Genomic DNA, 25,054 nt, shown 5'->3' on the forward strand with positions numbered 1-25,054 from the left:
AATCACTTATTTCAACATACTGAAAAAAAAAAAAAAAAGGAGTCCCGCACTGCATTGTAATGTTATAACTGTCCAATCAATCTACCTCTCTGGAGCTTATCATCAAACCCTTAGAAAGTTAACTCAATTAAAATGATAATTACGTTTTGTTTTGCCTTTTTTTCTACCAGTGGGTTCAGGTATTAGGTTGTATCCTCTCCTAGATTTTAATTCTGTTACAATCTGCTGTCTTCAGGATTATGTTGGGGACCTTGCAGCCCAGATATCCAGTGATGAAGAGGAGGAGTTTGTAATTGAGTGTTTGGGAACTCTGGCAAATCTGACCATCCCAGACCTAGACTGGGAGCTGGTTCTGAAGGAGTACAAGCTGGTTCCATTCCTCAAAGATAAGCTGAAGCCAGGTCTGTGTCCATCTTATAGCTTTGCTTAAGCTCTAGGCTTTGGATAGGGCTGCTCACACAGCATTGTGTGAGTCCATTGTTCTAGACAGCATACTCTTCCAACAGCATTGTTTTTGGAAACGATTACCAAGTCCCCTGTTTTCCGTAAGTCCTCATTTGTCCTAAGAATGATTTCTTAACATTAATTTATTTTCCCTATTTATTTTTGGTTTTAGATTTTTACTGTCTTTTTATTAACAAGTGCCCACCCCCCATGTATACATACAGATGTGGAAGCACACATGCAGTTTTTTGAAACATTAAAGAGTCTTTTAATCATTTGCTTAAATTATCTTTCAGTTGTATTTTCAAAAATATATTTATACCATCCTATTGTCTTACCAGTTCCTCAGGCTGTCATGGATAAACATGAAAAATCTGAAATAAAAAGACAACTTTATAAGCATGTTGAATATTCTTAGGGATGGATTTAACATCTTTCAGTATCTTTTCTGTGCGCTCACATTGGCACAACAAATGGATTTGCTCGGGACACTCAGTGAGACCCTTCCCTGCCTTGATTTTCCAGGTGCTGCGGAGGACGACCTTGTTTTAGAAGTGGTTATAATGATTGGAACTGTGTCTATGGATGACTCGTGTGCTGCACTGCTAGCGAAATCTGGGATAATCCCAGCACTCATTGAACTGCTGAATGGTAATTCTCACTTTCATGCCAGTGCATAAGGGACATTATTTTAAATTTGAAAATATAAAATACAGTCTGCAACATCATATAATATGCATATTCTTTCATTAATCATAGAATTAACTCAATTATGTAGTTAAGAAAAATGAACTAAACAAGCTACTAACTGGGATTGGGTAGAATAATATGAAAGGACTTGAGGTTGCTGCTAAGCATGTTACTATGGAGTAATTCTGCACTGATTTTATGGACATTTCCCTCCTTTGCAGGAGTCAACACGTTCCACTGAATCACTTCTTTCTATCTAACTTTATCTTGTTTTGAGTTTGCTCTTCTCTATTATGCAGCCCTTCCTTTTTATATCTTAACTTCTTGGTAGGAACATTAACTTGGAAGCTGATTCTAAACATCATAGTCTCTTCTAGATCCACAGGATGTTTCCCTCTGAACTTGCCAGGAAAATAAATGTCCTGTATCTTATCTGCCCTGCCCAACACATGTGACCATTGAACACTTGAAATGTGGTTGTCATGACTGAGAACCTGAATTTCAATTTAATTAGCCACAGTAGTGTGAGGGTACAGTATTAGTGGGACCTAGAGTCTTGCCCTTACTTTGTATTGCTCTTGAGGGGCCAGGGCTCATTATTGTCCCTATTTCAGATAAAATTTATCTGAAATTGACATGATTTCATTGGGGGTGATTTTCTACTCCATCTTATAGATTAAAAGTAGCTAATTATATAAAATTAAACTTAGTGTGAGACATCTAAAGAAAGCACAGTTCTTCCTCTCAGTCCTTCCAGTGCCATTTATAAGATAGTTACACTCTTTACTAATTTTTGTAGACAGTTTGGAAGTATACTCTACATGAGAAAAATCCACGAACTATAGGTGAACCATCAAAGTAAATACAGCCATACTGCATTACCCATGTAGGGAAATAAATATTACTGGCATTCTAGAAGTATGGCTGCTGTTTTCCCAATCATTAATGCTTCCTGTTGAGTGATTTCTATCTTTTAAGCATCCTTTTTGAGAATTTCATATATATTATATATTAAATATATATAATACACACACACACACACACACACACACACACACACACACACATAATGAAATACGATCATGTCCATCCCATTTTCCCTTTCTGGATTTTCCTATGGCCCCCTCAAGACACACTCTTTCCAACTTCATTTTTTTATAACCCACTCAGTTCAGTCAGTGGTGCCCCTATGTGCATAGGTGTGATTGGTCCACTGGAGCCTAGGATAGCATGCAGTGGCTGCTTCCTCAGGAAGAGTCATGCTCCCTCCTCAGCAGCTGTTCACTGCCAGTAGCTCCTCAGTAAGGGGTGAGCTGGCCGGATATGCGTGGGTCTTCCGCAGGCAACCATAGCTGCGGTGTGTGCATCATTGCACTAGGCATGTGGTGTCCAGAAGACACTTTGCACAGCACTCCTCCCGTCATTCGGCTCTGAGCACTCTTTCCACCTCCTCTTCCGCAGTGCTCCCTGAGCCGTGTCAGCAGTCCGGTGAGTAAAGATGTCCCGTCAGGGCTAAGCACATAGTCTCTTTTTCTCAGACTTCGGCCAGTTCTGCATCTCTCTGTTGACTACTGTTCATGGCAGGAATGAGCTTCTCTGACCAAGGCTGAAACAACCCGGTTCTGGGAGCATAAGCATAATTATTTAGAAGGCTGTTTGACAGCATGTCCGTTTAGCAGAGTGTCTATGACCTCCCTAACTGTAAGCTTTGACCAGGATTACAGTACCAGGCATGAAATTCCTTCTTATGGAACAGGCCTCAAGTCCAATAAGAAGGTGGTTAGTTATCCCATAACATTTTTGCCACTATGGACCAGTAGACACATCTTTTCTGGCAGACTGGTGGTGTAGTATGCAGGGTGGTCTGGTGTTTGGTTAGATCATTGATGTCTTTTCTCGACTAGTAGCCTTCTGCACTTTTTGGCACTGTGCAAGCTAGACAGCAGGAAGGAAGTTTCGCAGTCAGTTTGAGATTAATAGTTAGTGTCCTGAAGCCAAAGTGTACACTGTCTTCAGCAGTAGAGTCTTACCATGTAGTTATGGTGGCTAACACAGGGCAGTGGCCACAGCCAGTAACCCACAGGGAGGTATCCTGTGCCTTGGACGTGCAGTTTGTACTTACTGACCTGTCTTCTAGGAACAGGACTGTCACACCTGTGGGGTGATTTGTCCTCTTTTTTGTTTTTTCGTTGTATTTGAAGTTAGCTAACTAACTGGAGAGTTTCCGTAGAGCCCTTTCACACACCCTTACTTGTGGTTAAGCTGCTTCCCTCTGCCATGCCCCCCCACCCCCCACCCCTGTCCCCACTTCCTCCTCTAGCCCGCAGCACTCAGCCCCCTCCCCCCACGGCACATATGCTGCCCTCCTCCCAGTCTGCCGTGTGGTGAGACAGTAGGCTCCATGTGGCTTTTCATGTCTCTTTCCTTTGCGTTAGCCTCCCCTTTACTCCATGGCTCCCCCATGCCCCATGCTCCTGCCTGTGTAGCTAGAGTTTTCCTGCCTTGCCCACAGTCAGGACAAATCTCTGTCACCCGCCAGTCCCACAGCTGCTCAGACCCAACCAAGTAAACACAGAGACTCATATTGCTTACAAACTGTATGGCCATGGCAGTCTTCTTGCTAACTGTTCTTATAGCTTAAATTAATCCATTTCCACATTTCCATAAATCTATACCTTGCCACGTGGCTTGTGGCTTACCAGCATCTTCACATGCGGCTTGTCATGGTGGTGGCTGGTAGTTTCTCTGACTCAGCCTTCCACTTCCCAGAATTCTTCTCCTCCTTGTCCCACCTATACTTCCTCCTGCCTGGCCACTGGCCAATTAGTGTTTTATTTATTGACCAATTAGAGCAACAGATTTGACATACAGACCATCCCACAGCATCCCTGCTTAAGCCTTTCCACTCCAATCGTCACCTTGGGTTTTACCTGTAATCTATTACTTCCGCTCCCTTTACCTGTCCCCACAGGACCCTTTTCTAGTTCCCTGGCTTCTTCCTGTGCTGCATGGTAAAACACAAAAGGGTTAAACCTAGGGTCCACATCAGAGGAAAACTACTCGTCGTTCTGGTCTTGAGTTATATCACTGATAGGTTGGCTTTGCTTGGGTTTTAACTATGTAAGTGAAATTGTGCTGATTTTATCCTGTATATATTCATGAGACCCATCCATCTATGTTACGTATAGTTTTGCTCTTTTTCATTGCTGTATATAGTATTATATTATAAATATATTCTTATCTTTTGTTCCATTGATGGGTTTTTTGGTATGGGGCATTCGGGATAGTAACTGTTGAAATAATGTTTCCTTTAGCTGTTAGCGTATGTGCTCATTTCTATTAGGTGTGTACCTAAGAGTAGACTTGCTGAGTCAAAGAGTTGGCATTCTGTTTAGCTTTCAGTAAATGGTGCCAGTTTTCAGTCCAGTTACCAGGGCAAGACAGTTAAAGGTGCTCTTTGTCACCCCACTGTAGGCATTGTCAGTCCGTTAGCTGCAGCCTTCCTGCTCTATCTCCTCGTGGTGTGAATTTCAAGTTCCCTGATAATTCATGCCATTGACCTCTAGTTTGTGTTTATTGTCCGTTTAGGTTAGGCATGGCCAATAAAATGAGTTAACTATGTAAGTCTTTTGTACATTTTCTTTTTTGAGTTTTTTAAATTTACTTTGTAATTTTAATATTTAAAAGGCCATCTAATGATATAGTCATATTGTAAAGTATTCCATTTCAAAAGTATAGTGTATATGTATTTATTTTCACATACCCTTCTCACAGCCGGAAGTTTATAAATTAGAGTTAATTAAAAGAAACTAGATAGTTGGGGAGTAAAAATTAATGGACAAAAGATGAAGAGCTTGTGAATCTGCAAAAGTTAGAAAATGACCCATGTCTTAGAATGTTCTGCTGTAATTTAACTGAGAGTGCTGAGATATTCAAAGTGAGTTGACAGCAGCTCAGAGTTTAACTGTGTTTAGATAGTCTCTAATATGAGCTTACCACAGCGAGAGATATGTGTGATTTTAAGCTCTATATAGGGAAAAGGGAGTTATGTACATTTTCAGTGTTGACAACCTCCTAGAGCAGACCCTATCTGGAAAGGGAGTGGTTCATAGGAATGGTTTATTTAGGAAATTAGTGATGCGAATCATCTGAGGCAGATTAGACCTGAAGAGGCCCACAGTTTAGTTCGCATGGCTAAGTAGACACTGTGGTTACCAGGAAATATGTTTCTAACATGTCATTGAACTGCTGCCAGGAGTTGATAGCAATACTCTATCAATAAATCACATTTCAGTGGATTTCTATAAGTAATTATATTAAATTACAAGTTTTTAATACTAAACATTTATTAGTTAACACTATTAGCATAAAATATAAATATTTATAATTAGCCCTTATGGTAGCATTTTATTATAATAATTGGATTGAAACAAAAATACCTCTTTTATGCCAATATATGTAACGTTTTACTTTGTGGATATTTTTAAAAAACATCTTTTTATAATAGTCCATTTTCTTTTTCTTTTCCTGTGTTTCTGGTGATCAAACCCAGGTTGTCACAAATACTAGGCAAGTGCTCTTCCACTGAGCCACATTCTACCCCAAGAGTCCAATTCTAATAAGGACTTATACTTTAGAAGGTGTCACTTTTAAATGTTCTTCCTATGTGAAGTCAATATGGGGTGGGGGTGGGGGCAGTTAACTCAAGTGCTGTTAATTTGTCTGCCTGTGACCATCGCTCTGTTTCCAAAATGTTTGAGATCAGTGTGGAAAGAGAATTCTGTCATGGAAGCTTCTGTTTCCTTTCAGCTCAGCAAGAGGATGATGAATTTGTGTGTCAGATAATTTATGTCTTCTACCAGATGGTTTTCCATCAGGCCACAAGAGATGTCATAATCAAGGAAACACGTATCCTTTCAAGGTTTAAAATGTATAGCAATAATTTATAATTGTAGAAACATTCATTTTTGGTGTTTTCTTTCAAATGTTGAAATACTGTATAAAACAGCAGACTTTGAAATGAATTTAGATGGAATCTCTTCTCTGTGGGAATTGTTTAGCTGAACGTAGTATGGAATTAAAAGAACATCTGAAACCTGCGGTACTCCAGAATCAGACCCTTTGCGAATGCCAGCACACCACCAGTGTGAAACTCCACTTCACCTAACAGACCACAGAACAAATTAAGTACACTGAGAACAGCCTAGAAAATGATGGTTAGACTGTATACGAGAGGTACCTGACACGTTCGTGCCTGTAGCATTCTTGCTATCTCTAATACCCTGAGGGTCTCCATTTCAACTTTACTCTCATAGCTTCATGCATAAGCCTCATAGGGGCTTCCTGTGGGAAATCTAACGTATCTCCACAATGCTTGCCTTCAAGGACTTTCTCTGGAACCTTGGTACAATCCTCCATAAGCCCATAAATCCTCATTCAGCATATTTGCAAAACCAGTCCATGTGGACAGTACCGGGGTACACAACCTGCTTTAGTGCACTGGTGGTGCAGCAGTCTCCGTGTGCCCGGGTAGCTTTTTTTCTTCAGGAAGGTGCCCTGGAGCTTGCTGTTTCCGGAGGAAAGTCTTTGAAGTTTTGCACTATAGATCCTGTAATAGATGGAGTCCGTGGAAATGTCTTCAAAGCGCCTTTCCTATCGTTCTGTTGTCTGACTGAAAATTACTTTACTTTTTCTTAGTAATATTAATCTCTTTAAAACCTACAGCCTTGCCGGGCGGTGGTGGCGCACGCCTTTAATCCCAGCACTCGGGAGGCAGAGCCAGGCGGATCTCTGTGAGTTCGAGGCCAGCCTGGGCTACCAAGTGAGCTCCAGGAAAGGCGCAAAGCTACACAGAGAAACCCTGTCTCGAAAAACCAAAAAAAAAAAAAAAAAAAAAACCTACAGCCTATTTGCCTTAAGCTTTAATTACACTCCTATTCCTTTAATGGTCAATCTGCATGTTTTTCACATCTTTGCTTTGTGCTTCAAAAACCCAGCTAAGAGGTGCCAGCAAGAAGATTTCCGAGCCTGAATACTATGCTGTCTTGAAATCTCCTCCACAAAATTAATTAGTCCATTAATTTTGAATTCACCCTCACTCAAATTTTTGGGACACAGACAAAATATAAAACATTCTTAAAGTTTGGTAGTGAGTTGTAGCCTAAACAGCAGTAGTCAGTTTTCCCTAGGGCCTATATCCTCCAAGGCATGGATTTTTTTTACTGAGTTTACAATGTCTGGACTCCCTCCTATGGAGCAGGCCTCAAATCCAAGAAGACACTCTGGTTACCCCCATAGCAGTCAGGGCACTATTGCACAGATGGGCACATCTTGCCTGGCAAGTTGATTTGGTAGTTCATAGGGTTTAGACAGAGGTGAGCCCATTGATAGCTCTTCTCTCCTGGCAGCTATCATGTCACCTCTGGCACTTGGAAGGCCGGCCAGCAAGGAGATGCTTCCCAGCTCAATTGCCACTTCTCTATTAACTCAAGTTGTGTTTTGTCTCATGCAGTAAGGTCTCATCGTCAGGTTTGTGGAAAACCAACAGTAATGAGAAGAGCATGCATTGTTTTGGAGGCCTCCATGGTCTCTCTCCCTGACCAATAACAGACAGGAGGTAGCCCACCCCTGGCCCTGGGGATTTTATTTAGTAACTCACTGCCTCTAGAAGCGCACGGTGTAGATGTCCAGAGACTCTCCCTTCAAATTCGTGTGCAAGTGCGTGTGTGCATATGTGTGTGTTACAAAATAATAGATTTCTATACAACTTAACATTTGAATTATTGCCTTTTAAAAACCAGTGCTTACCTAAAATTTATATATTGTTCTGTTTTCTTGGTTCCTATCTTTGCTTGTATTTTATTTTGCTATTCTTTTGAATTGACTCCCACTTACAATGAGGAGTTTTGTATGTAGTAAAATTATATATAAACAATAAAATAGGATTATCTGAAAATAACTAACTTGTCATTTTAATAATAATTTAGCATAATATAGAATTCCAGGTTGACAGTTATTTCATTCAGCAATTTGAAGGTATTTGTCATCCATCTAGAATTGCTTCCAAGGAGAGCTCCGTAGAGTATTTTCTATCCTAATTCTGAGAACTATTTAATTTCCTTTGTCCTAGAAGTGACTTAGTGTTTTGGTTAGATAACTAAAAGGATGTTTACTTTCTTCAGCATCGAGTTGTTTTACTAGAATTAGATTTAGAATCCTCAGTCAAATTTTACTGTGGATTTTCACATATAAAGTCGCCCCTTCTATGCCCCCCCCCAGGAAAGTTCTCTTGAACTATAGTTTTTATTATTTATTGTATCTATTGCTTTGGATTTCTTCTCAGGGATTTAAATTTACAGTTCCGTATCGATCTTGTATTTATTGTGTGTATTATGTGTGCATGTTCCTGTGTGTGCAGGTACATGTGTCTGCAAGGGAATGTGCACCTGTGTGTGGAGCCAGGGGACGACCTCAGCTGTCATTCCTCAGGAACCATCTCCCTTACTGTTTTCATACAGGGCCTCTCATTAGCCTGGAACTCAGCAAGTAGACTAGACTGGCCGGCCAGTGATTCCCAGGCTTCACCTACCTCCTTCTCAGCACTGAGATTACAAGCTCACACCTTCACGCCCACTTTTTAAATGTAGTTTCTAGGAAATGAGTTTAGTTTCTCACGTTTGCAAGACTAACACTCTACTGTGAGCTCTCTTCCTAACGCCTTGCCTATCCTTATTGTGTTTTAATTTTCTAACCTTTTATCCATTTAGTTTTTATATGTAAGTTGTCTTTCTCACTGCCTTGTACTTCTCTTAGGAGTCTGTTGTGTTTATTTTTATGTTCATTTTCTATTTCATGTTCTTTATTAAACTTTTTGTTTTTGGGGGGTTTTCTAATTCTGATTTATATATGCCATACATATTTTGCTATTTCCTTAAATTCTTCTATTTTAAAATACCTTATCTTATTTAAAATGACTTGTCTCCAGTTTTTTTCTTCTTACTATAGTAACTTTATGAGATTTGACTGATTCATTATTTGCTCTTATTCACTTTCATAGGAAACAAGTTTCCCCGAATATCATGGACGTGACAGATCAAGAAAGCAGTTATAGCTCTTTCTGGCAGAGGTGTGTGTGTGTGTGTGTGTGTGTGTGTGTGTGTGTGTGTGTGTGTGTGTGTGTGTGTGTATGCATGAGTGTGAATGCTGCCATATGGTGTGTATAATTTTTATATAACTGAAGAGCTACAGTCTCAATTCATTTTCTTTAACCACTTTTATTCAGAAGCTCCAGCATATCTCATAGACCTGATGCATGATAAGAATAATGAAATCCGGAAAGTCTGTGATAACACGTTAGATATTATCGCAGTAAGTATTCTCTCTACAAAAACCATTTGATTTTGTGAAAGAGAAGACATTGTGAACCTAATTTCAACTATTGAGTGCTAACACAACTTTGTATCCTGTTAAGAGCTAGAAAATTCTGTGTAGGTCTTTTGACCGTCAACTCTTTACCGTAGGCTCTTTAGAGAGGTTTGTACATAATCACAGAACACAGGCTAATCTCTGTGCCATTCCAGAATCACTTTACTTTTGGAAAAGTATAGAAGGGAAATTGATGTCAGTGTCTGTAAAATGAACCAAATTTCATGTAAATGATTTTTTAGTTATTTGATCATTTTTATTATATACATAGACTCATTTTGTAAGGTACTTAAGAATGAGAAAATACAAATGTCTTCATGTTAGTTATTGTTGGTCCTGGGGTATTTTAAAGTATACCTGAGTAGACAGATGATCTGTGTCTTAGGTTGGAAACTGGCTGATCCTAAAGATTTTTCTCCAAAACTTAGGATGCTGCTATAGAGTTCTTCTGGGACCTGAGCCTTAAGCTAGGGTGGGCCATGGGCTTGAAGCTTTTTAACCTCCGCTCTATACCACTGATAGAGCCCACTTGCCACCTTCTTAGAACTGCAGTTCTGCCATGTTTTAAAAGTTTCCTTTTTTTTTTTACTTTATTTTACAATATAATTTAATTCTGCATATCAACCACAGATTCCCCTGTCCTCCCCCCTCCCACCCTCCCCAGCTTTCCCCCGAGTCCACCCCCCATTCCCATCTCCTCCAGGGCAAAGACTCCCCTGAGGATTGAGTTCAACCTGGTAGACTCAGTCCAGGCAGGTCCAGTCCCCTCCTCCCGGGCTGAGCCAAGTGTCCCTGTATAAGCCCCAGGTTCCGAACAGCCAGCTCATGCACTGAGGACAGGACCCGGTCCCACTGCCTGGATACCTGCCAAACAGACCAAGCTAATCAACTGTCTCACTTATCCAGAGGGCCTGATCCAGTTGGGGGCTCCTCAGCTATTGGTTCATAGTTCATGTGTTTCCATTCTTTGGCTATTTGTCCCTGTGCTTTTTCCAGTCTTGGTCTCAACAATTCTCGTTCATACAGACCCTCCTCTTTCTCGCCAATTGGACTCCTGGACTGCAGTTCTGCCATGTTTTAAAAGTTTCTTGTTTGTAGCCTATTCAGTACTTCAGGGAGCCTAGCAACCTCTTTAAACAAATCAATTAAACTTTTTTTTAAAAAATCAATTAACTAGTTCATTGAAAATAAACTGAGTTAACATTTCTGTTAGTGATTTCATTGTGAAGTAGACAATTAACACCAGGAACTTTCTTGTTAATTTACAAGTTTTTATTTTGGAAATTATTTGATGCCAGCTTCTTTTCAGATTAGACTACCTCACAGTGGTTTTGAATTAAATTGATATGGTGTTTTAGCTTTGATCTAAGTCAGAATATAGAAACGATAGGTAGATGATAGATAGATAGATAGATAGATAGATAGATAGATAGATAGATAGATAAATTGATTGATTTCTCATATATGTGTGAGTATATATATTATATGTGAATATATATATATATACAGAGAGAGAGAGAGAAAGAGAGAGAGAAAGAGAGAGAGAAAGAGAGAGAGAGAGAGAGAGAGAGAGAGAGAGAGAGAGAGAGAGAGAGAGAGAAATCTTTACCAATATATCATATCTCAAAATATTTAATACTCTTAGGGAACAATTTAAGGTATATATACCATTTTCAAATATATCACAATGTCGTGTATATATATATAACATGTACGATAAGAATAAGAAGCATCATAAAGTTCCACATGTGATTCTGTTAAAACAGTGAGGACAACAGTGAGCTGTCAGTACTGGGCATTACTTTCATGTACTCCAGCTTCCCCCTGTTGAGAAATGGAAGATATGTTTAGACTGGCATATTAGGCATTTTGCTTTAGAATGTAAAAGAGTGGTAGTTCTAAAGATAACCTCAGTCTTTTTTTTGAGACAGGGTTTCTCTGTGTAACAGCCCTGACTGACCTGAAACTCACTCTGTAGATCAGACTGACCTCAAACTCACAGAGATCCACCAGCCTCTGCCTTCCGAGTGCTGGGATTAAAGGCCTGTGCCAGCACCACCTGGTGATAACCTGGCTTAATGTAAAAATATTTGGCACAAATATGAATGTGTTATAGGGTAAAGTATTTTATTGCTGTTAAATATACAATGAGTTGACTTCCTCGTCTTATACTTGGAGGTGCCTCCTCCTCCTTCCTAGACACTGACGCCTCCCTTCTTTTCTGTAGCCAGAGGTTTTGTGTTGGTGTTTTCTTAAGGTCTATGTGTTACTTTATTCCCTCACTTCTTCTATTAAATTTATGTTTATCTTGACTTCTGCTTCCACTACTGTATTGAAATACTCATTTTTTTTAAAAAGGCATTCATTTTTTCTAAGTCCAGTGAGCATGTTCAGCCTTCATTTTATTAGTGATCCCTTCCTCCCCGGAGAGACTTACAAATTCTAGTCAGCATTAAAATTTAAAGCAACAAAGAAAAGGACTGTTAGATAATTATTGTAAAGATCTTTCTTGTCTTGAAAACTTCAAAGAAGAATCAGTAAAATTAAGCTGTGATATAACAGCTTGCCATGTTTATATGGCTCCCTACAATGCCATCAGATCACTTTCAAGTTAGTATAAAAAGAAAATCCAAACAAGTATTGAAAGATTTAGTTTACTTGATCTCTGTATATCTCTCTGCACTGGATGTATCAGTATTTGATATGATGTCATATGGTGGCTGTCTATTCACATTAGAGAACTTTCATTTGAATAACTTACTTTTTAAATAGACTAAACTCTTTAAGATAACACTCATGTGTGGATGATTGTGTAATTGGAAGCCCTACTCTGCTGTTCAACTGGCTCTTATGCCGGTTGTGTTTCTTAAAAGTGAAACCCAGCAGAGCCAATGGAAAGGCACGGCGGTATGGAAGCAAGCCTTGTTCTCCTGAAAACAAATCTGTTTTACCTTTCTGCCATTGGACTATACAGTGGAGCTTTAGCTCGACAGTAGAGACTTACAGCAGACTCTAAAACCATGCTTCTCCTCACTTAGGGAGGTGTGCGGATCATAATTCAGTGTTTGACTTTCAGAAAGTGGAAACTCGATCTGCTATATCTATAATTCATCTGATTTTTTTTAACAGATATGATAATCTCAGTGAACCACTTAGGATTGTAACCACTCGGTTTGCAATGACATCTCTGATCCCTCATAGACTTGCTATGAGGACTAGAGAAGATGCTCATATACACTTAGCACATGGTGATCTGGTGTGTTATGATTAGTCTGAACCAACACTCAAACCTAGTTGAGGAATTTATATGTAAATTATTGGGATCAATATTTCCCTTCCTTAGGACAACTAATAACTATGTTACTTGCTTTCATTTTGATTTTTAAGTGTCATAAGAAGATAACCTGTTTTCTTTAATTAATCCAAAGTTTTCTGAGTATGTACTTTGGACAGATATATTAGTGTTCATAGTTTATACTTGAACTTATCCCACAGAATGGATGAATTTGCAATTGTTTTAAAGTCTTATGCTATGGTAATTAACAAAATAGAACAATTAACTGAAAACCTTTTTTTAGGACCTTTAAATCATAAAGGAAATTGCTTTTTCTACTGTGGAAATACCTTGTTAGATGATTCATGTTCTGATTTTATTTTATTTTAATTTTCAAGTTAATCTCAGACCAATTTTTTCTACTGTGGAAATACCTTGTTAGATGATTCATGTTCTGATTTTATTTTATTTTAATTTTCAAGTTAATCTCAGATCAAAATTACACTCCCAGTTTTCTGAGCATCCTTATTTGGGAGAAATTTGAGGAGCAAAGCATCTTCTTTTAATTTTTATTATTTGAGAATTGTATGCATTATGTTTTGATCATATTCCCATTTGACTGACTTTTCCATCTCCTCCCAGATCTACCCCCTACTTTATACCAACCTAACTTTGTCTCCTCATTCACTTTCTTAAAACCCATCAAGTCTCATTCGTGCTGCCTATTTACTCTAAGGTTTGGGGCCATCCACTAAGTGTGTTAGACCTCCCAAGGCCACACCCTTAGTTGACCAAATGTGCCCCTGCTACCCTTAACCAATAGCTTCTCAGTTAGCGATGGGATTTTGTTCCCCTCCCCATGCTGGCATTTTGACTGACCTGAACTCTTACAGGTCCATGCATGCTGTCACAGCCTTTGAGCACATATGCACAGCTGTGCTATTGTGTCCTTGTAGCCATCGCCATCTCTGGCTCTTACAGTCCTCCTGCCCCTCATCCACAGTGATCTGCACAAGCCATCTTAATGTGTTGTTCCACCTGCACAAAAGCTGCCAGGCTTTGGTCTTCTGAGGCCTGGCACTATTACTGATCACAATAGAGGATGCAAATTGTCCATGCTAAATCTATTTCAGAAATGAAGGAACAGGAACATGGCATCATTTGAAGCAAGAGAAACGTTGATTGGGAACAGCAAAGGTTGTGAGGCACTAAAGAGACAGTGTCAGATCTCTGGAAGTACTAAGTAATAATGGCTAAATGATTTATTCTATGAGGACTTAACGAAGAACCCCGCCTGTGACAACAGTGGATGGCCTTTTAAGATGCTTTCACTGCTAGATTTCCTTTTCCTACAGTAACTATTACATCATAATTTAAAAATAACAATATGTGGATCTGTTTATAGCTGAAGGCTATTTATATTTAAAGAAAAAACTTCTTTACCACTCAAGATAGATAACAGGGAATAACAGTAACAAAAATTAAACACTGAATGCCTTAGGTAAAAATGCCATCTTCAGTAAAGTATTTGATCCCCAAATTTTGCAATATTTTGCAAATACTGTTATAGTGATGATTTATTTAATGTAGTTGGGCTGGAGGCCTGGACTCATGAATTGAAACAGATGTGTGATGGTTCTTTGTGAACTGAAGAGGGTTACATACTGCATACTGCAATCTCTCTGGTGGTAGCAGTAAGTTGTCGCTGTGTGGCTGAGGTTGCTTGTAGCTTAGAGAGGCTTGGATGGTGCCACTGCAGGAATGAGCAGAGAAGCCATATGAGAGAACGTAGGTACTTGGACTTCTAATATCTTAAGGCTCTGGGCCTTGGGAATCATAAAAGAAGAGAATCTACACATCTGTCTACAGGGCTTCTAAAACTCAGTTACACTTGTGTCCTTCAGCTTCATGTGAAGTATTTGAGAACCTTAAAAATTCCTCTCAAGCTGGGTGGTAGCGGCGCACGCCTTTAATCCCAGCACTCAGGAGGCAGAGCCAGTCGGATCTCTGTGAGTTCAAGGCCAGCCTGGTTGGTCTACAGAGCAAGATCCAGGACAGGAACCAAAACTACACAAAGAAACCCTGTCTCGAAAAAAAGAAAAAAAAATTCTCTCAAACTGGCAAACAAATCCCTCTTCAGACATGGCTGGGTTGTTGTACTTTTAAGGCATGTTTACTGTGTACATAGTATGTACCAGATACTAAGGTATACTGTCATATAGAACTCAGCAGTGCATAGCCCTTAAGTATTGAAGTTTACAGTCTAGACCCCGGAGAGCACTGAGATCCGTTATCTGAACATGGTAGCTAGTCATCCCAGAACAATAGTGTGACATGGCCCTTCAATACATGTCCTGTATCTGTTTCATAGTATACAACAAAGGTATAATTATGTCCTCTGCTACAACACTAGTGTCTCTGTCTTTCTAACCACCAGTGTCCTGGCATGTGCTTTCATACTAACATGCTTGGGCCACTGAGATTTCGTATGGTAGTTTTTTCTTTTTCTGTAACTAATTATGATCATGGACAGAATGAATGTGTTTTAATAATCAAATTAATACCCAGCTCTAGTATTTTAACTTAGAAAAGTAAGGTATTATTATAAGTACAGAAAAATTTATATTGAATAGGGCAGACCTACTTAAATGAGATAAACTATAGTACATCAAAATAAATAAATAAATGAGATAAACTAATAAAGGTATACATGCAGTCTCTATATATAGTTAATATTCCTCACAAAGATTTCCAAGAAAGCCTATCAGACAGAGAAGCTGGTTTGTTTAATAATCTTGCTACCAATGAGAACACTAAAAATGTTTCTGACAATACTTAAAGTTACAGAGAAAAAAATTATTGGGTTAGGATTAAAAATCAGGCATTCAAAAAGCACAGAATGCTTAATAATTGAACAAAATGGGTAGATGATAAGTCAAACTAATCCTCTCTCCCTTTACTTCCCCCACCCCGTGTGTGTCTGTGTGTGTGTGTGTGTGTGTGTGTGTGTGTGTGTGTGTGTGTGTGTGTGTGTAAGTGGAGTTACCTGGGTTGGTTAGGATAACCTTATTCCTGGCCCTCACTTCCTGCCTTCTCTGAGAACAGGGTATCTGTTGTGCATTGCATTGCATGCTTCACTAGCTAGCCTAGGGACTTCTGGTTCTTGTCCCGAGTCTGCCTCCCATCTTGCTGTGGAAGCACTGGGTTAGCAGAGGCATGCAGTGGCTCAGCTTTATGTTGGTTCTGGGAATCTGAAATTGGGCTCTCACAACTGAGGAGTGTGCCTTTCACCCCTGAGGCATCTCCCAAGCCTTCCCCGCACTTTTCATTGGCATGTAATTTGTAGACACAGAACAGGGACTGTTTGATGAATTGTTGATAGAACTTGTAGAATTATCTTGCCAAACAGCTAGATCTGGTTCTTGATTGGTTACAGACATGATAATTTTTATTTATCAGTGTAAGCACATTTTTTAAAAATTTTCCTAATTCTATGCAAGGAAATTATACATAATGCCAAATATTTGGCTGGCCCTCTTTTGTAGTTCATTATTGTATCACATAAGCAAAAGCAGAAATTTAGGATATTTTTCCTGCTTGTTAGAAATTAAACAAAAGAAAATACATATGCATAAATGTTTGTATATTCCTTCCCTGATTCTTACATATCTTTAATTTTTTTTTTTCAATTTGATTGACCACAGTTGGTCTTGAAACCCAAACAAAGCATAATAGAGAAAAATCACGATTTCCTAATTAAATTTCATTTAGCTATGTATTTTACTTTGAGGTTTAAAGTGGCACATTTGAAATGCTATTGTACAGGTTAGTCTTCTCAGTACTTTAAAAAAAGTTTGTCTGAGGAGATAATTGTACCTCAAGGTCTGCTTTAAAATTTGCCTCAGTCCAGACTACGTAAAGGTCCATACTGGAGACAGTCATGTTTAGAAAGAGGCAATATACACATAAAACCCAACAATTTTATTAAATGTATATTTACTATAAATATATGTGTGTGTTGTTGCAAAAATATTTTTAAGTTTTAAGAAGCCTCTTTTTTGGAGCTACTTAGCCTTAACAAAAAACTGGACTATCCTAGACTTGTTTTAATTTAGTATGAAAATTTTTATTAAATAAACTATATTACAGTCTCAATTAGGGGCTGCCAGATTAAAGAAGGAAAAAATCTGTTTCCTATCAATTGCACCAGGACACAAAGCAGATCTGTGTAGCTCTGTGTTATCCTAGAGTGTGTTAATCAGATACAAGGTGTGACGGAAGCCAGTGACAAGAGTTTCCCTGATAGTGCCCAGACTCTGATAATAGGCTGGGTAAGCCTTCAGAATGGTTCAGTGGTTAAGCAGTAAACAACATGATGTAGAACTTCAAAAAGGATGGTACATTCCATGTAAAATCAAACCATAAGTCTTTCGTGACACATTTGAGTTTATGGAACCTGAGAGCCTAAGATCCTAAAGTCAGAGACTGAGAAGAGAAGAAAATAAAAGGCAAAGCATGTTTTCCTTTAAATTCAGGGTAAAATCAAAACATAAAGAAGAACCCAGTGATACACTCCCCATGAAAAGTACATTTCAGCAGTGAGGAGAAGTCTCCTGGAACACTCCCCCAAAGGCTGATGGAGCTGGATGAGATGTTCTCACTGTGACCGAACTGCTTCAGTTCTCCTAGCTGTTTCCTGGGGCGGGATGGAGAGTGGGCATGTAAAAGCATTAGGAATCACAGAGGGATGTCATGGGGAATTGCTGTTAGTAGGCTGAGTTTATTAATTTTCACTCTACTCATGTGAACTTACCAGGCGGTGGTGTACTGCCAGCACTCTTAGTTATTCGGGATAATAATCTTTTAATACCTTTATGAAGTAAAAGGTATTTATCATAGGGTTTTATTTACAGAGTGTTAGCACTTAAGTAACTCCTAAATTTGTATTTTTCACAAGTGAAAAACCTGAGACTAAAACTAATTAAAATATCTTTTAGCGAGACGTATACTTCACTTGCTGCAGGAGTCTGATTGGGATCTAGGTCTCTTGACTGCTACCTGAGTGTCTTTTGTATCATACCATATCACATTATTAATGTTTGTTAACTCAGACTCTAGATACAGAGAAAGCATGATTTTACTATGGCTAGTAAAGTTTATTCCTCAAGATTCCTGAAATGCCAGTGGAAGACTGGCTAGGATCACAGAATGATAATCTGTCGAAATATAAGGCGTTTCATTGATTTTCAGTGAAACAGAAGACAGAATATATAAAGAAGGGGAAAGTTGTGTGTTTGTGGGGACAGGGAACTGGGCTGTAAAGTTTCCTATGTCTAAAATTCTCACATTTTTAGTCCTATAAAACAACAATAATGGATGGCAATTGCTTTACTTCTAATTTCGTTATCCAAAAATGTGCTTTTGAACACTCCTGCAATAAAAACCCAGGGCCACTCCTTAGCTTGCTAAGTACCCTCTCCACAGAGATTTAAGTTTCATTTAATTTGTTTCATTTAATAAGATAACTCTTAGATTTTCAGCAACTCTGATAAAGCTTTTCAGAAACAGAAGTCGTTCGTCAGAATCTGTAGCAAAACAACCCTGTCTCATCTTTTTCTAGCTAATATTTATTACCGAGGAATAAATTTAAAGTATTTAAATGAATAATATGTTACAAAATAGGCATTTAGTTCTAAGACACTTTATTTTGTACATATTAGAAAACACAAGTTAGGCCATCACTCATTAGAAGAAACTATAACACAAGTTCAGTGTCTGTAAAATGTGTCATACTTAGCCTTTAAATTAAGAAGACAATAATGTTCAACATTAGCTACGTGTGGTAAATGACTTACACATAAAGACCAAGCTTGATGACCTGAATTTTATCCACGGGCCCCACATGATGGAAGGAGAGCCAGAAGCAGAGTTGTCCTCTGACCCCATGAGTGCATGGCACTCATGCAGTGTGTGCCCACAGTGAATAAGTAAGGGAATAAACTTAAAATGTAGAGAACCATTAAAAACCACACACTATGATTTAAGGCAACTTTATCTACATAAAGATATTGTGAGTAGTTTTTAGTAATGTTCAGGTTTCAACAAAAAATACTTTTATAATTATGAGATCAAAATATTTTCAAAAAGTGATATTCTAACTCATTTAGATTTTAAATTTTTTTTTTTTTTTTTTTTTTTTTTTTTTTTTTTTGGTTTTTCGAGACAGGGTTTCTCTGTGTAGTTTTGGTGCCTATCCTGGATCTTGCTCTATAGACCAGGCTAGCCTCAAACTCACAGAGATCCGCCTGGCTCTGCCTCCCGAGTTCTGGGATTAAAGGCGTGCGCCGCCGCCACCGCCACCACCACCACCACCTGGCTGATTTTAAAAAGAGAACCTTTAAGAACTTGATCACCTTGATCAAGATTTCTTGTCCTTTGAATTAATGACATGTTGTTATAACAGAGAAGTATACGTATCTACTAAATCTCAAGGCCACCTCTTATGCTGGCTGTGCTGAATATGGCAGTGTGTAAATATTGCTGAAGCTTTTGTAAGGTGTAATTTTCTATTTCCTAAGTGATAGCAGTTTAATGTTGATTAATTTCCCTCCTCTTACCTTTTCATTTTGCCTCTTTCCCCAAGTGTTTTTGTTGTGACGCTTTGGGCAGTAACACACATGTCAGTCATCACACTAGTCTAGACATTAGACCGCTTTGGAGCGCAGGACTGAGGCTCAAGGCCATTTCATTTCTGTAAGTGTGCACTCGAAGTCAGAAACATTTCATTTCTGTAAGTGTGCACTTGAAGTCAAAAACATTTCATTTCTGTAAGTGTGCACTCGAAGTCAAAAACATTTCATTTCTGTAAGTGTGCACTCGAAGTCAAAAACATTTCATTTCTGTAAGTGTGCACTTGAAGTCAGAAACATTTCATTTCTGTAAGTGTGCACTCGAAGTCAAAAACATTTCATTTCTGTAAGTGTGCACTCGAAGTCAGAAACATTTCATTTCTGTAAGTGTGCACTCGAAGTCAGAAACATTTCATTTCTGTAAGTGTGCACTCGAAGTCAGAACAGCTGGATTCAGGTTGATTTTGTATGTATGTGTGGAGCACGCACTTGTGCACATGCAGAGGTCAGAGGACAGCTTGCTGGGGTCAGTTTTCTCCCGCTCTGTAGACCCCAGAGATCAAACTCAGGTCGGCAGGCTGAACTGCAAGCACCTTTTGCTCACTGAGCCATCTCACCAGCCCAAAGACGCTTATTTTTAATAAAAATAACAGTATGTTCTGCCATGGCTGCCATATATATTAGCCTTTTAGTGTTGTCATGCATCCGGCCTAGAAGACAATTCAGTTATAAACTGATCTTTAAAAAAAAAAAGAAGAGGGAAGATTTTAAAGGAATGCATGGCATGACCTTGTCATATTTGGTGCTAGATTCTATGCTCACTGCATTAAAAAAATTATTTTACTAGAAGAATTTCAAGTCAGCCATCAATACTCAGATGGTTTCTGTGTTTGTAATCTTGTCACTCTTCTTTTTAACTACTCAAAAAAAAAAAAAGGTTCAAGTTCATTAATTGTTAAACTGTTGAGGAGGAAGGATGGGGAGATGACTCAGGTGGCATGGAGACATGATTTCAAATCTCTAACATCCACTCTTTAAAAAGCAGGGCAGTGGCACCTATAATCCCACCACTGGGTAGGCAGGGACAGGAGGGTCCCTGCGGCTCACTGGTGAGCCAGCCTAGACTACTCATTGAGTTCTAGGCCAGTGAGTGACCATGTCTCCAAAAACAAGGTAGATACATGAGGAACAACACTCAGGCTGACCCTTCATATGCACATACACACACATGCACCCATACATGTGAACATGAAGACAGACAGAAAAAAACACATACACACTTATACCATTAAGAGCACATAGGGTAGTGCCGGGTGGTGGTGGCACACGCCTTTAATCCCAGCACTCAGGAGGAAGAACCAGGTGGATCTCTGAGTTTGAGGCCAGCCTGGTCTACAAAGCAAGATCCAAGACAGGCACCAAAACTACACAGAAAAACCCTGTATCGAAAAACAAAAAGAGTACATAGGGTAAAGAGGAAGCTGAAGGTTTGGGGCCCATTGTGATGAGCCATCTGCCTATACAATTATTAGATATATTTTTAATTTTTAACTTTGAATATTTAGTGTGCATGTGGTGTGTGTGTGTGTGTGTGTGTGTGTGTGTGCGTGTGTGTGTGTGTACATGCATCACAGTGCACACAGAAGTCAGCAGATAACTTACAGCAGTCGTTTCTCTCCACCCACTGTGTGGGTTCTGGTGATTGTACTTGGGTCATCAGGCATTGATGCCAGTGCCTTCACCTTTTGAGCCGGCTTGCCAGCCCAGAGGTATTTTTTATTGAGTTAGGATAATAAAATATTATAAAATGGTATGAGATAATAACTGAATATGTTTTTTACTTATTCAGAGTGTAACTAGGGTAAATACACATTATGGCTGTATTAGGGGTGTACCTTTTACCTAGGTCTGCGCATTTCACAAGTGCTATTAGGCCAGTTCTGCTTTTCTTTTTTTTTTTTTTTGGTTTTTCAAGACAAGGTTTCTCTGTGTATCTTTGTGCTTTTTCCTGGAACTCACTTGGTAGCCCAGGCTGGCCTCGAACTCACAGAGATCTGCCTGCCTCTGCCTCCCGAGTGCTGGGATTAAAGGTGTGCGCCACCACCGCCCGGCTCAGTTTTGCTCTTCGTGGTATAGCTCAGCCCATGCTTCATATGCCCTGAGTCATGACTGAATTTCAATTACTATTTTTACACCAACAACTCAACTCATGCGCTTGAAACTTAAATTCTAATAAAACAATCAGATTGTATGTTTCCTTTGAATATCTCTTTGTTCAAATAATGCAAACAAATTTTTTAGTTTTTTTAAACAAAACTAAAGGTTAGTTTTAGTTTTTTTGCCAAATGAAATAAGTTACTAATCAACTATTATTTTTTTAAGGATGCCATTTATTTATTTTAAAAAAATCAGTAACACTTAGTTCTGGCATTTCATGTGGAATTAATAGTATTTCTGGTATTATAAGATGTATTCTTGGATTGTGGGTGACTTGTGACTAATGCTTTTTTTAGGAAAAAAAAGAAAAGCCAAGTCACCCTTTCTCTCGTGATATGTAATTAGAACTTTGCAAATGATCTGTCCCCTCTAATATATTATCTTTTTGCAAATAAGTTTAGCTCAGCACAGAACAGAAAGCCTGATAGAACTAAACAGTTTCCTCTTGATATCGTATACATTTTAAACACATTCAAGGCCATTGGTGCTTTGGCTAAATGACATAGAGTCTGTCCATAGTACCTGTGCTATATAACTAGCCATTTCTGAGTTCTTCGTTGAATTTTTGGAGAATAAGTTAAACTTGGTCTCCAAATCTGAAGCCAGTAAAACTTCTCTGTGCATTTTATCTTTAAGTTGCCTCCCCAATATTCTCTCAAGTATCGCTGTATCAGAAAGAGCATAATTAAGAATACAATATGATATAATGTACTTACCAGACTTAACATTACTTAGTTAACAATTCAACTCATTCACAAAATCTTGGCATTTACTATATTTTCTTCAAAATTGACTTCACTGCACAGCAGCCTTGACAAATGTCTATGTACCCTTATTAAGTACTTCTCTACACTCCAAGAAGGCTGCAGTTCTGCAATAGCCCTCACCAGCTATAAAACAAAGCATATTACCACAGTATTCTGGGTCTTGTCTTTTGCATGTGTAAAACAGAGATAATTATAGTACCTATTTCAAGATGCTGTCACTTGAGTCACTTAACAGTAGGGTCTGACATGTACCAATCATTCTAAATTTAAGATTTCTATATTTCATGTATCCTTTCACTTATCAAGACAATCTAGGTAATCAATGACTAGATGAGTACATAAATTGCTATAATTTCTAGTCATTGTGACCATATTGTTAATACCAACAGAATCATAGCTTATTGTTGATATCTAAGTACAGGTTTCATTGTAGATATAACAGGGGGTTGCCGGGCGGTGGTGGCGCACGCCTTTAATCCCAGCACTCGGGAGGCAGAGGCAGGCGGATCTTTGTGAGTTCGAGGCCAGCCTGGGCTACCAAGTGAGTTCCAGGAGAGGCGCAAAGCTACACAGAGAAACCCTGTCTCGAAAAACCAAAAAAAAAAAAAAAAAAAAAAAAAAAAAAAAAAACAGGGGGTAAAGATCACTTTCAGACAATATTGAAGTTCTATCAGTTGAATAATAAATGTTTATTATTTTAAAAATAAAATATAATGTTTATCAATAACTCTAAATGTTACATAAATTACATTAGGAAACAAATTGACACTATTAGAATTGTTAATAGATATCTGTTAGAAAAGGAGGAAAGGGGCTGGAAGAGATGGCTCAGTGGTTAAGAGCACTGGCTGCTCTTGCCCAGGACCAGGGTTTGATTCCCAACACCCACATAATGGCTCACAACCTATTATAACTCCAGTTCCAAGGGATCTGATGCCATTTTTTGACCTCCAAAGCTTACATGTGGTATACATACATACATGCAGGCAAGCCACTCACCTACATAAAAATTAGGTCTAAAACTTTTAAAAAGAAACAAAGAAAGCCTAATAATTTGATAATAAATTTGCCATTAGCAGTACTGAAGTCAAAATTAATCTTCACCACCCTCAGTAGAAAGCAAATATTATATATTTTCCAAATGTACAGTATAAAATACCCAATCTGACATCTGACACTTCCAAGAGATTAACTGACCATATGAAACTCAAAATTGAATAAGTCAACTTTAATCAGAAAATTATGGTATTATATTTACTCTAAATTTTCAGATTTCTTCTTATATTCTGTGATGGCGATTTTGTACTTCACCTTGGGCTGAAAATTGCAGTGCCTTTGATCTAGTGTCTCCTTGGTTCACCTCTTACTTCTCATGGCCAGTATGACAACGCCATTGCAGGACACCCCAAGCTATGTAATGAGTTTTATCCAAATGTATTGGAAACTAAGGTAGAGGAAGGCAGAAGCTATGGGGATAAGATGAGAAATGCTTCAAGCCTTTTTTTGAGCACCATCTTGGTTCTTATTTCTCCTGACCATTTTTAATACATAGCTTCAAACCACTTAAAATAGATTTATCATGTTATCTTACAATCTCACTAGCAAGTAAGATCCAAAGAATTGAAGTTAGTACTGTAAGGCATGGTCAAGATAATAACCAACTAATGGAAACATCTGAACTGCCCATCAGCTAATGAGTAGACAAAAAGCATAGTACAAACACAGCATGCTATTCAGACATATTGAAAAGGAAACTGGAAAAACCTGGATAGTCCTGTGATAACATGAGTTAAGAGGCACAGAACAACTTGATCTCACCCATGCCATGTGCAATTTAAAATTTTACCTCATAGAACTTGAAAGTAGAATGGAATATAGGGTTTAGAAAGTTCAGAAAAGGTGGGAACACTGGGTATTGAGTTAGTATACAACAGGAGATTCTGGTGTGTTACTGCATGATAGAATGACCACATAACTACAATGTACTGTATAGTTAAAAAAGCTAGAAGAAAGGTAGGCAAATACTTTTTGCCATAAAGAAGTGATAAGTGAGTCACACATGTTGTGTGTGTTATACCTGTAACCCTAAAACCCAGGATGTGTGTACAGGAGAATTCCCACAAGTTCAAGGATAATTTGATCTACATAGTATACCCCAGGACCCAGAACCAAAAAATAAAAGTAAAAAGAAGTGTTTGAAGAGATAAATATGTGTAACCTTATCTAAGATTTATAGAATACATGACTGTATCACAATACCAATACCACCCCCAGAAATGCATATCTCAGTTAAAAAAATTAATTTAAAATGAAAAAGCTGCAACATATGAGACAAACATAGATATAAAGTTCTTCCATAACCTCTGACCATTTGCCTGTTTGTCTTTCCTATCTATTCTCCAGGAATTTTCTCTGCATCAAGCATTATAGATATCTGCCAGTGAATAGACCATACTAATTTCTCAGAAATTCATGATCAAAACAAGATGAACATTAAAGAAATATAACTAATTTTATGGTTAGAATGAAATTAAGTTCAACTGTGGTGTTTATTTTCTAGAGTAAACCTTGTCATCAGTTAAAAGCAGTGTTTTAGTGGTGTTTTCCTC

General features: G+C 38.4%; 1 protein-coding gene across 9 annotated transcripts in view; it reads left to right on the top strand.

Annotated features, from left to right (window-relative positions):
• The window catches only part of Kifap3 (kinesin associated protein 3), a 136,242-nt gene that overhangs the window by 76,891 nt on the left and 34,297 nt on the right, over positions 1-25,054 (top strand). For all 9 annotated transcript variants that reach the window (XM_042258451.2, XM_042258449.2, XM_042258453.2 and 6 more), the window contains exons 14-17: positions 236-401; positions 970-1,095; positions 5,944-6,042; positions 9,416-9,501. In XM_042258451.2, the coding sequence (XP_042114385.1) occupies positions 236-401; positions 970-1,095; positions 5,944-6,042; positions 9,416-9,501 (477 nt within the window). The remainder of the gene's footprint in view (positions 1-235; positions 402-969; positions 1,096-5,943; positions 6,043-9,415; positions 9,502-25,054) is intronic.

The sequence above is a fragment of the Peromyscus maniculatus genome, chromosome 11 (genome assembly GCF_049852395.1).
Source record: "Peromyscus maniculatus bairdii isolate BWxNUB_F1_BW_parent chromosome 11, HU_Pman_BW_mat_3.1, whole genome shotgun sequence".
NCBI lineage: Eukaryota > Metazoa > Chordata > Mammalia > Rodentia > Cricetidae > Peromyscus > Peromyscus maniculatus.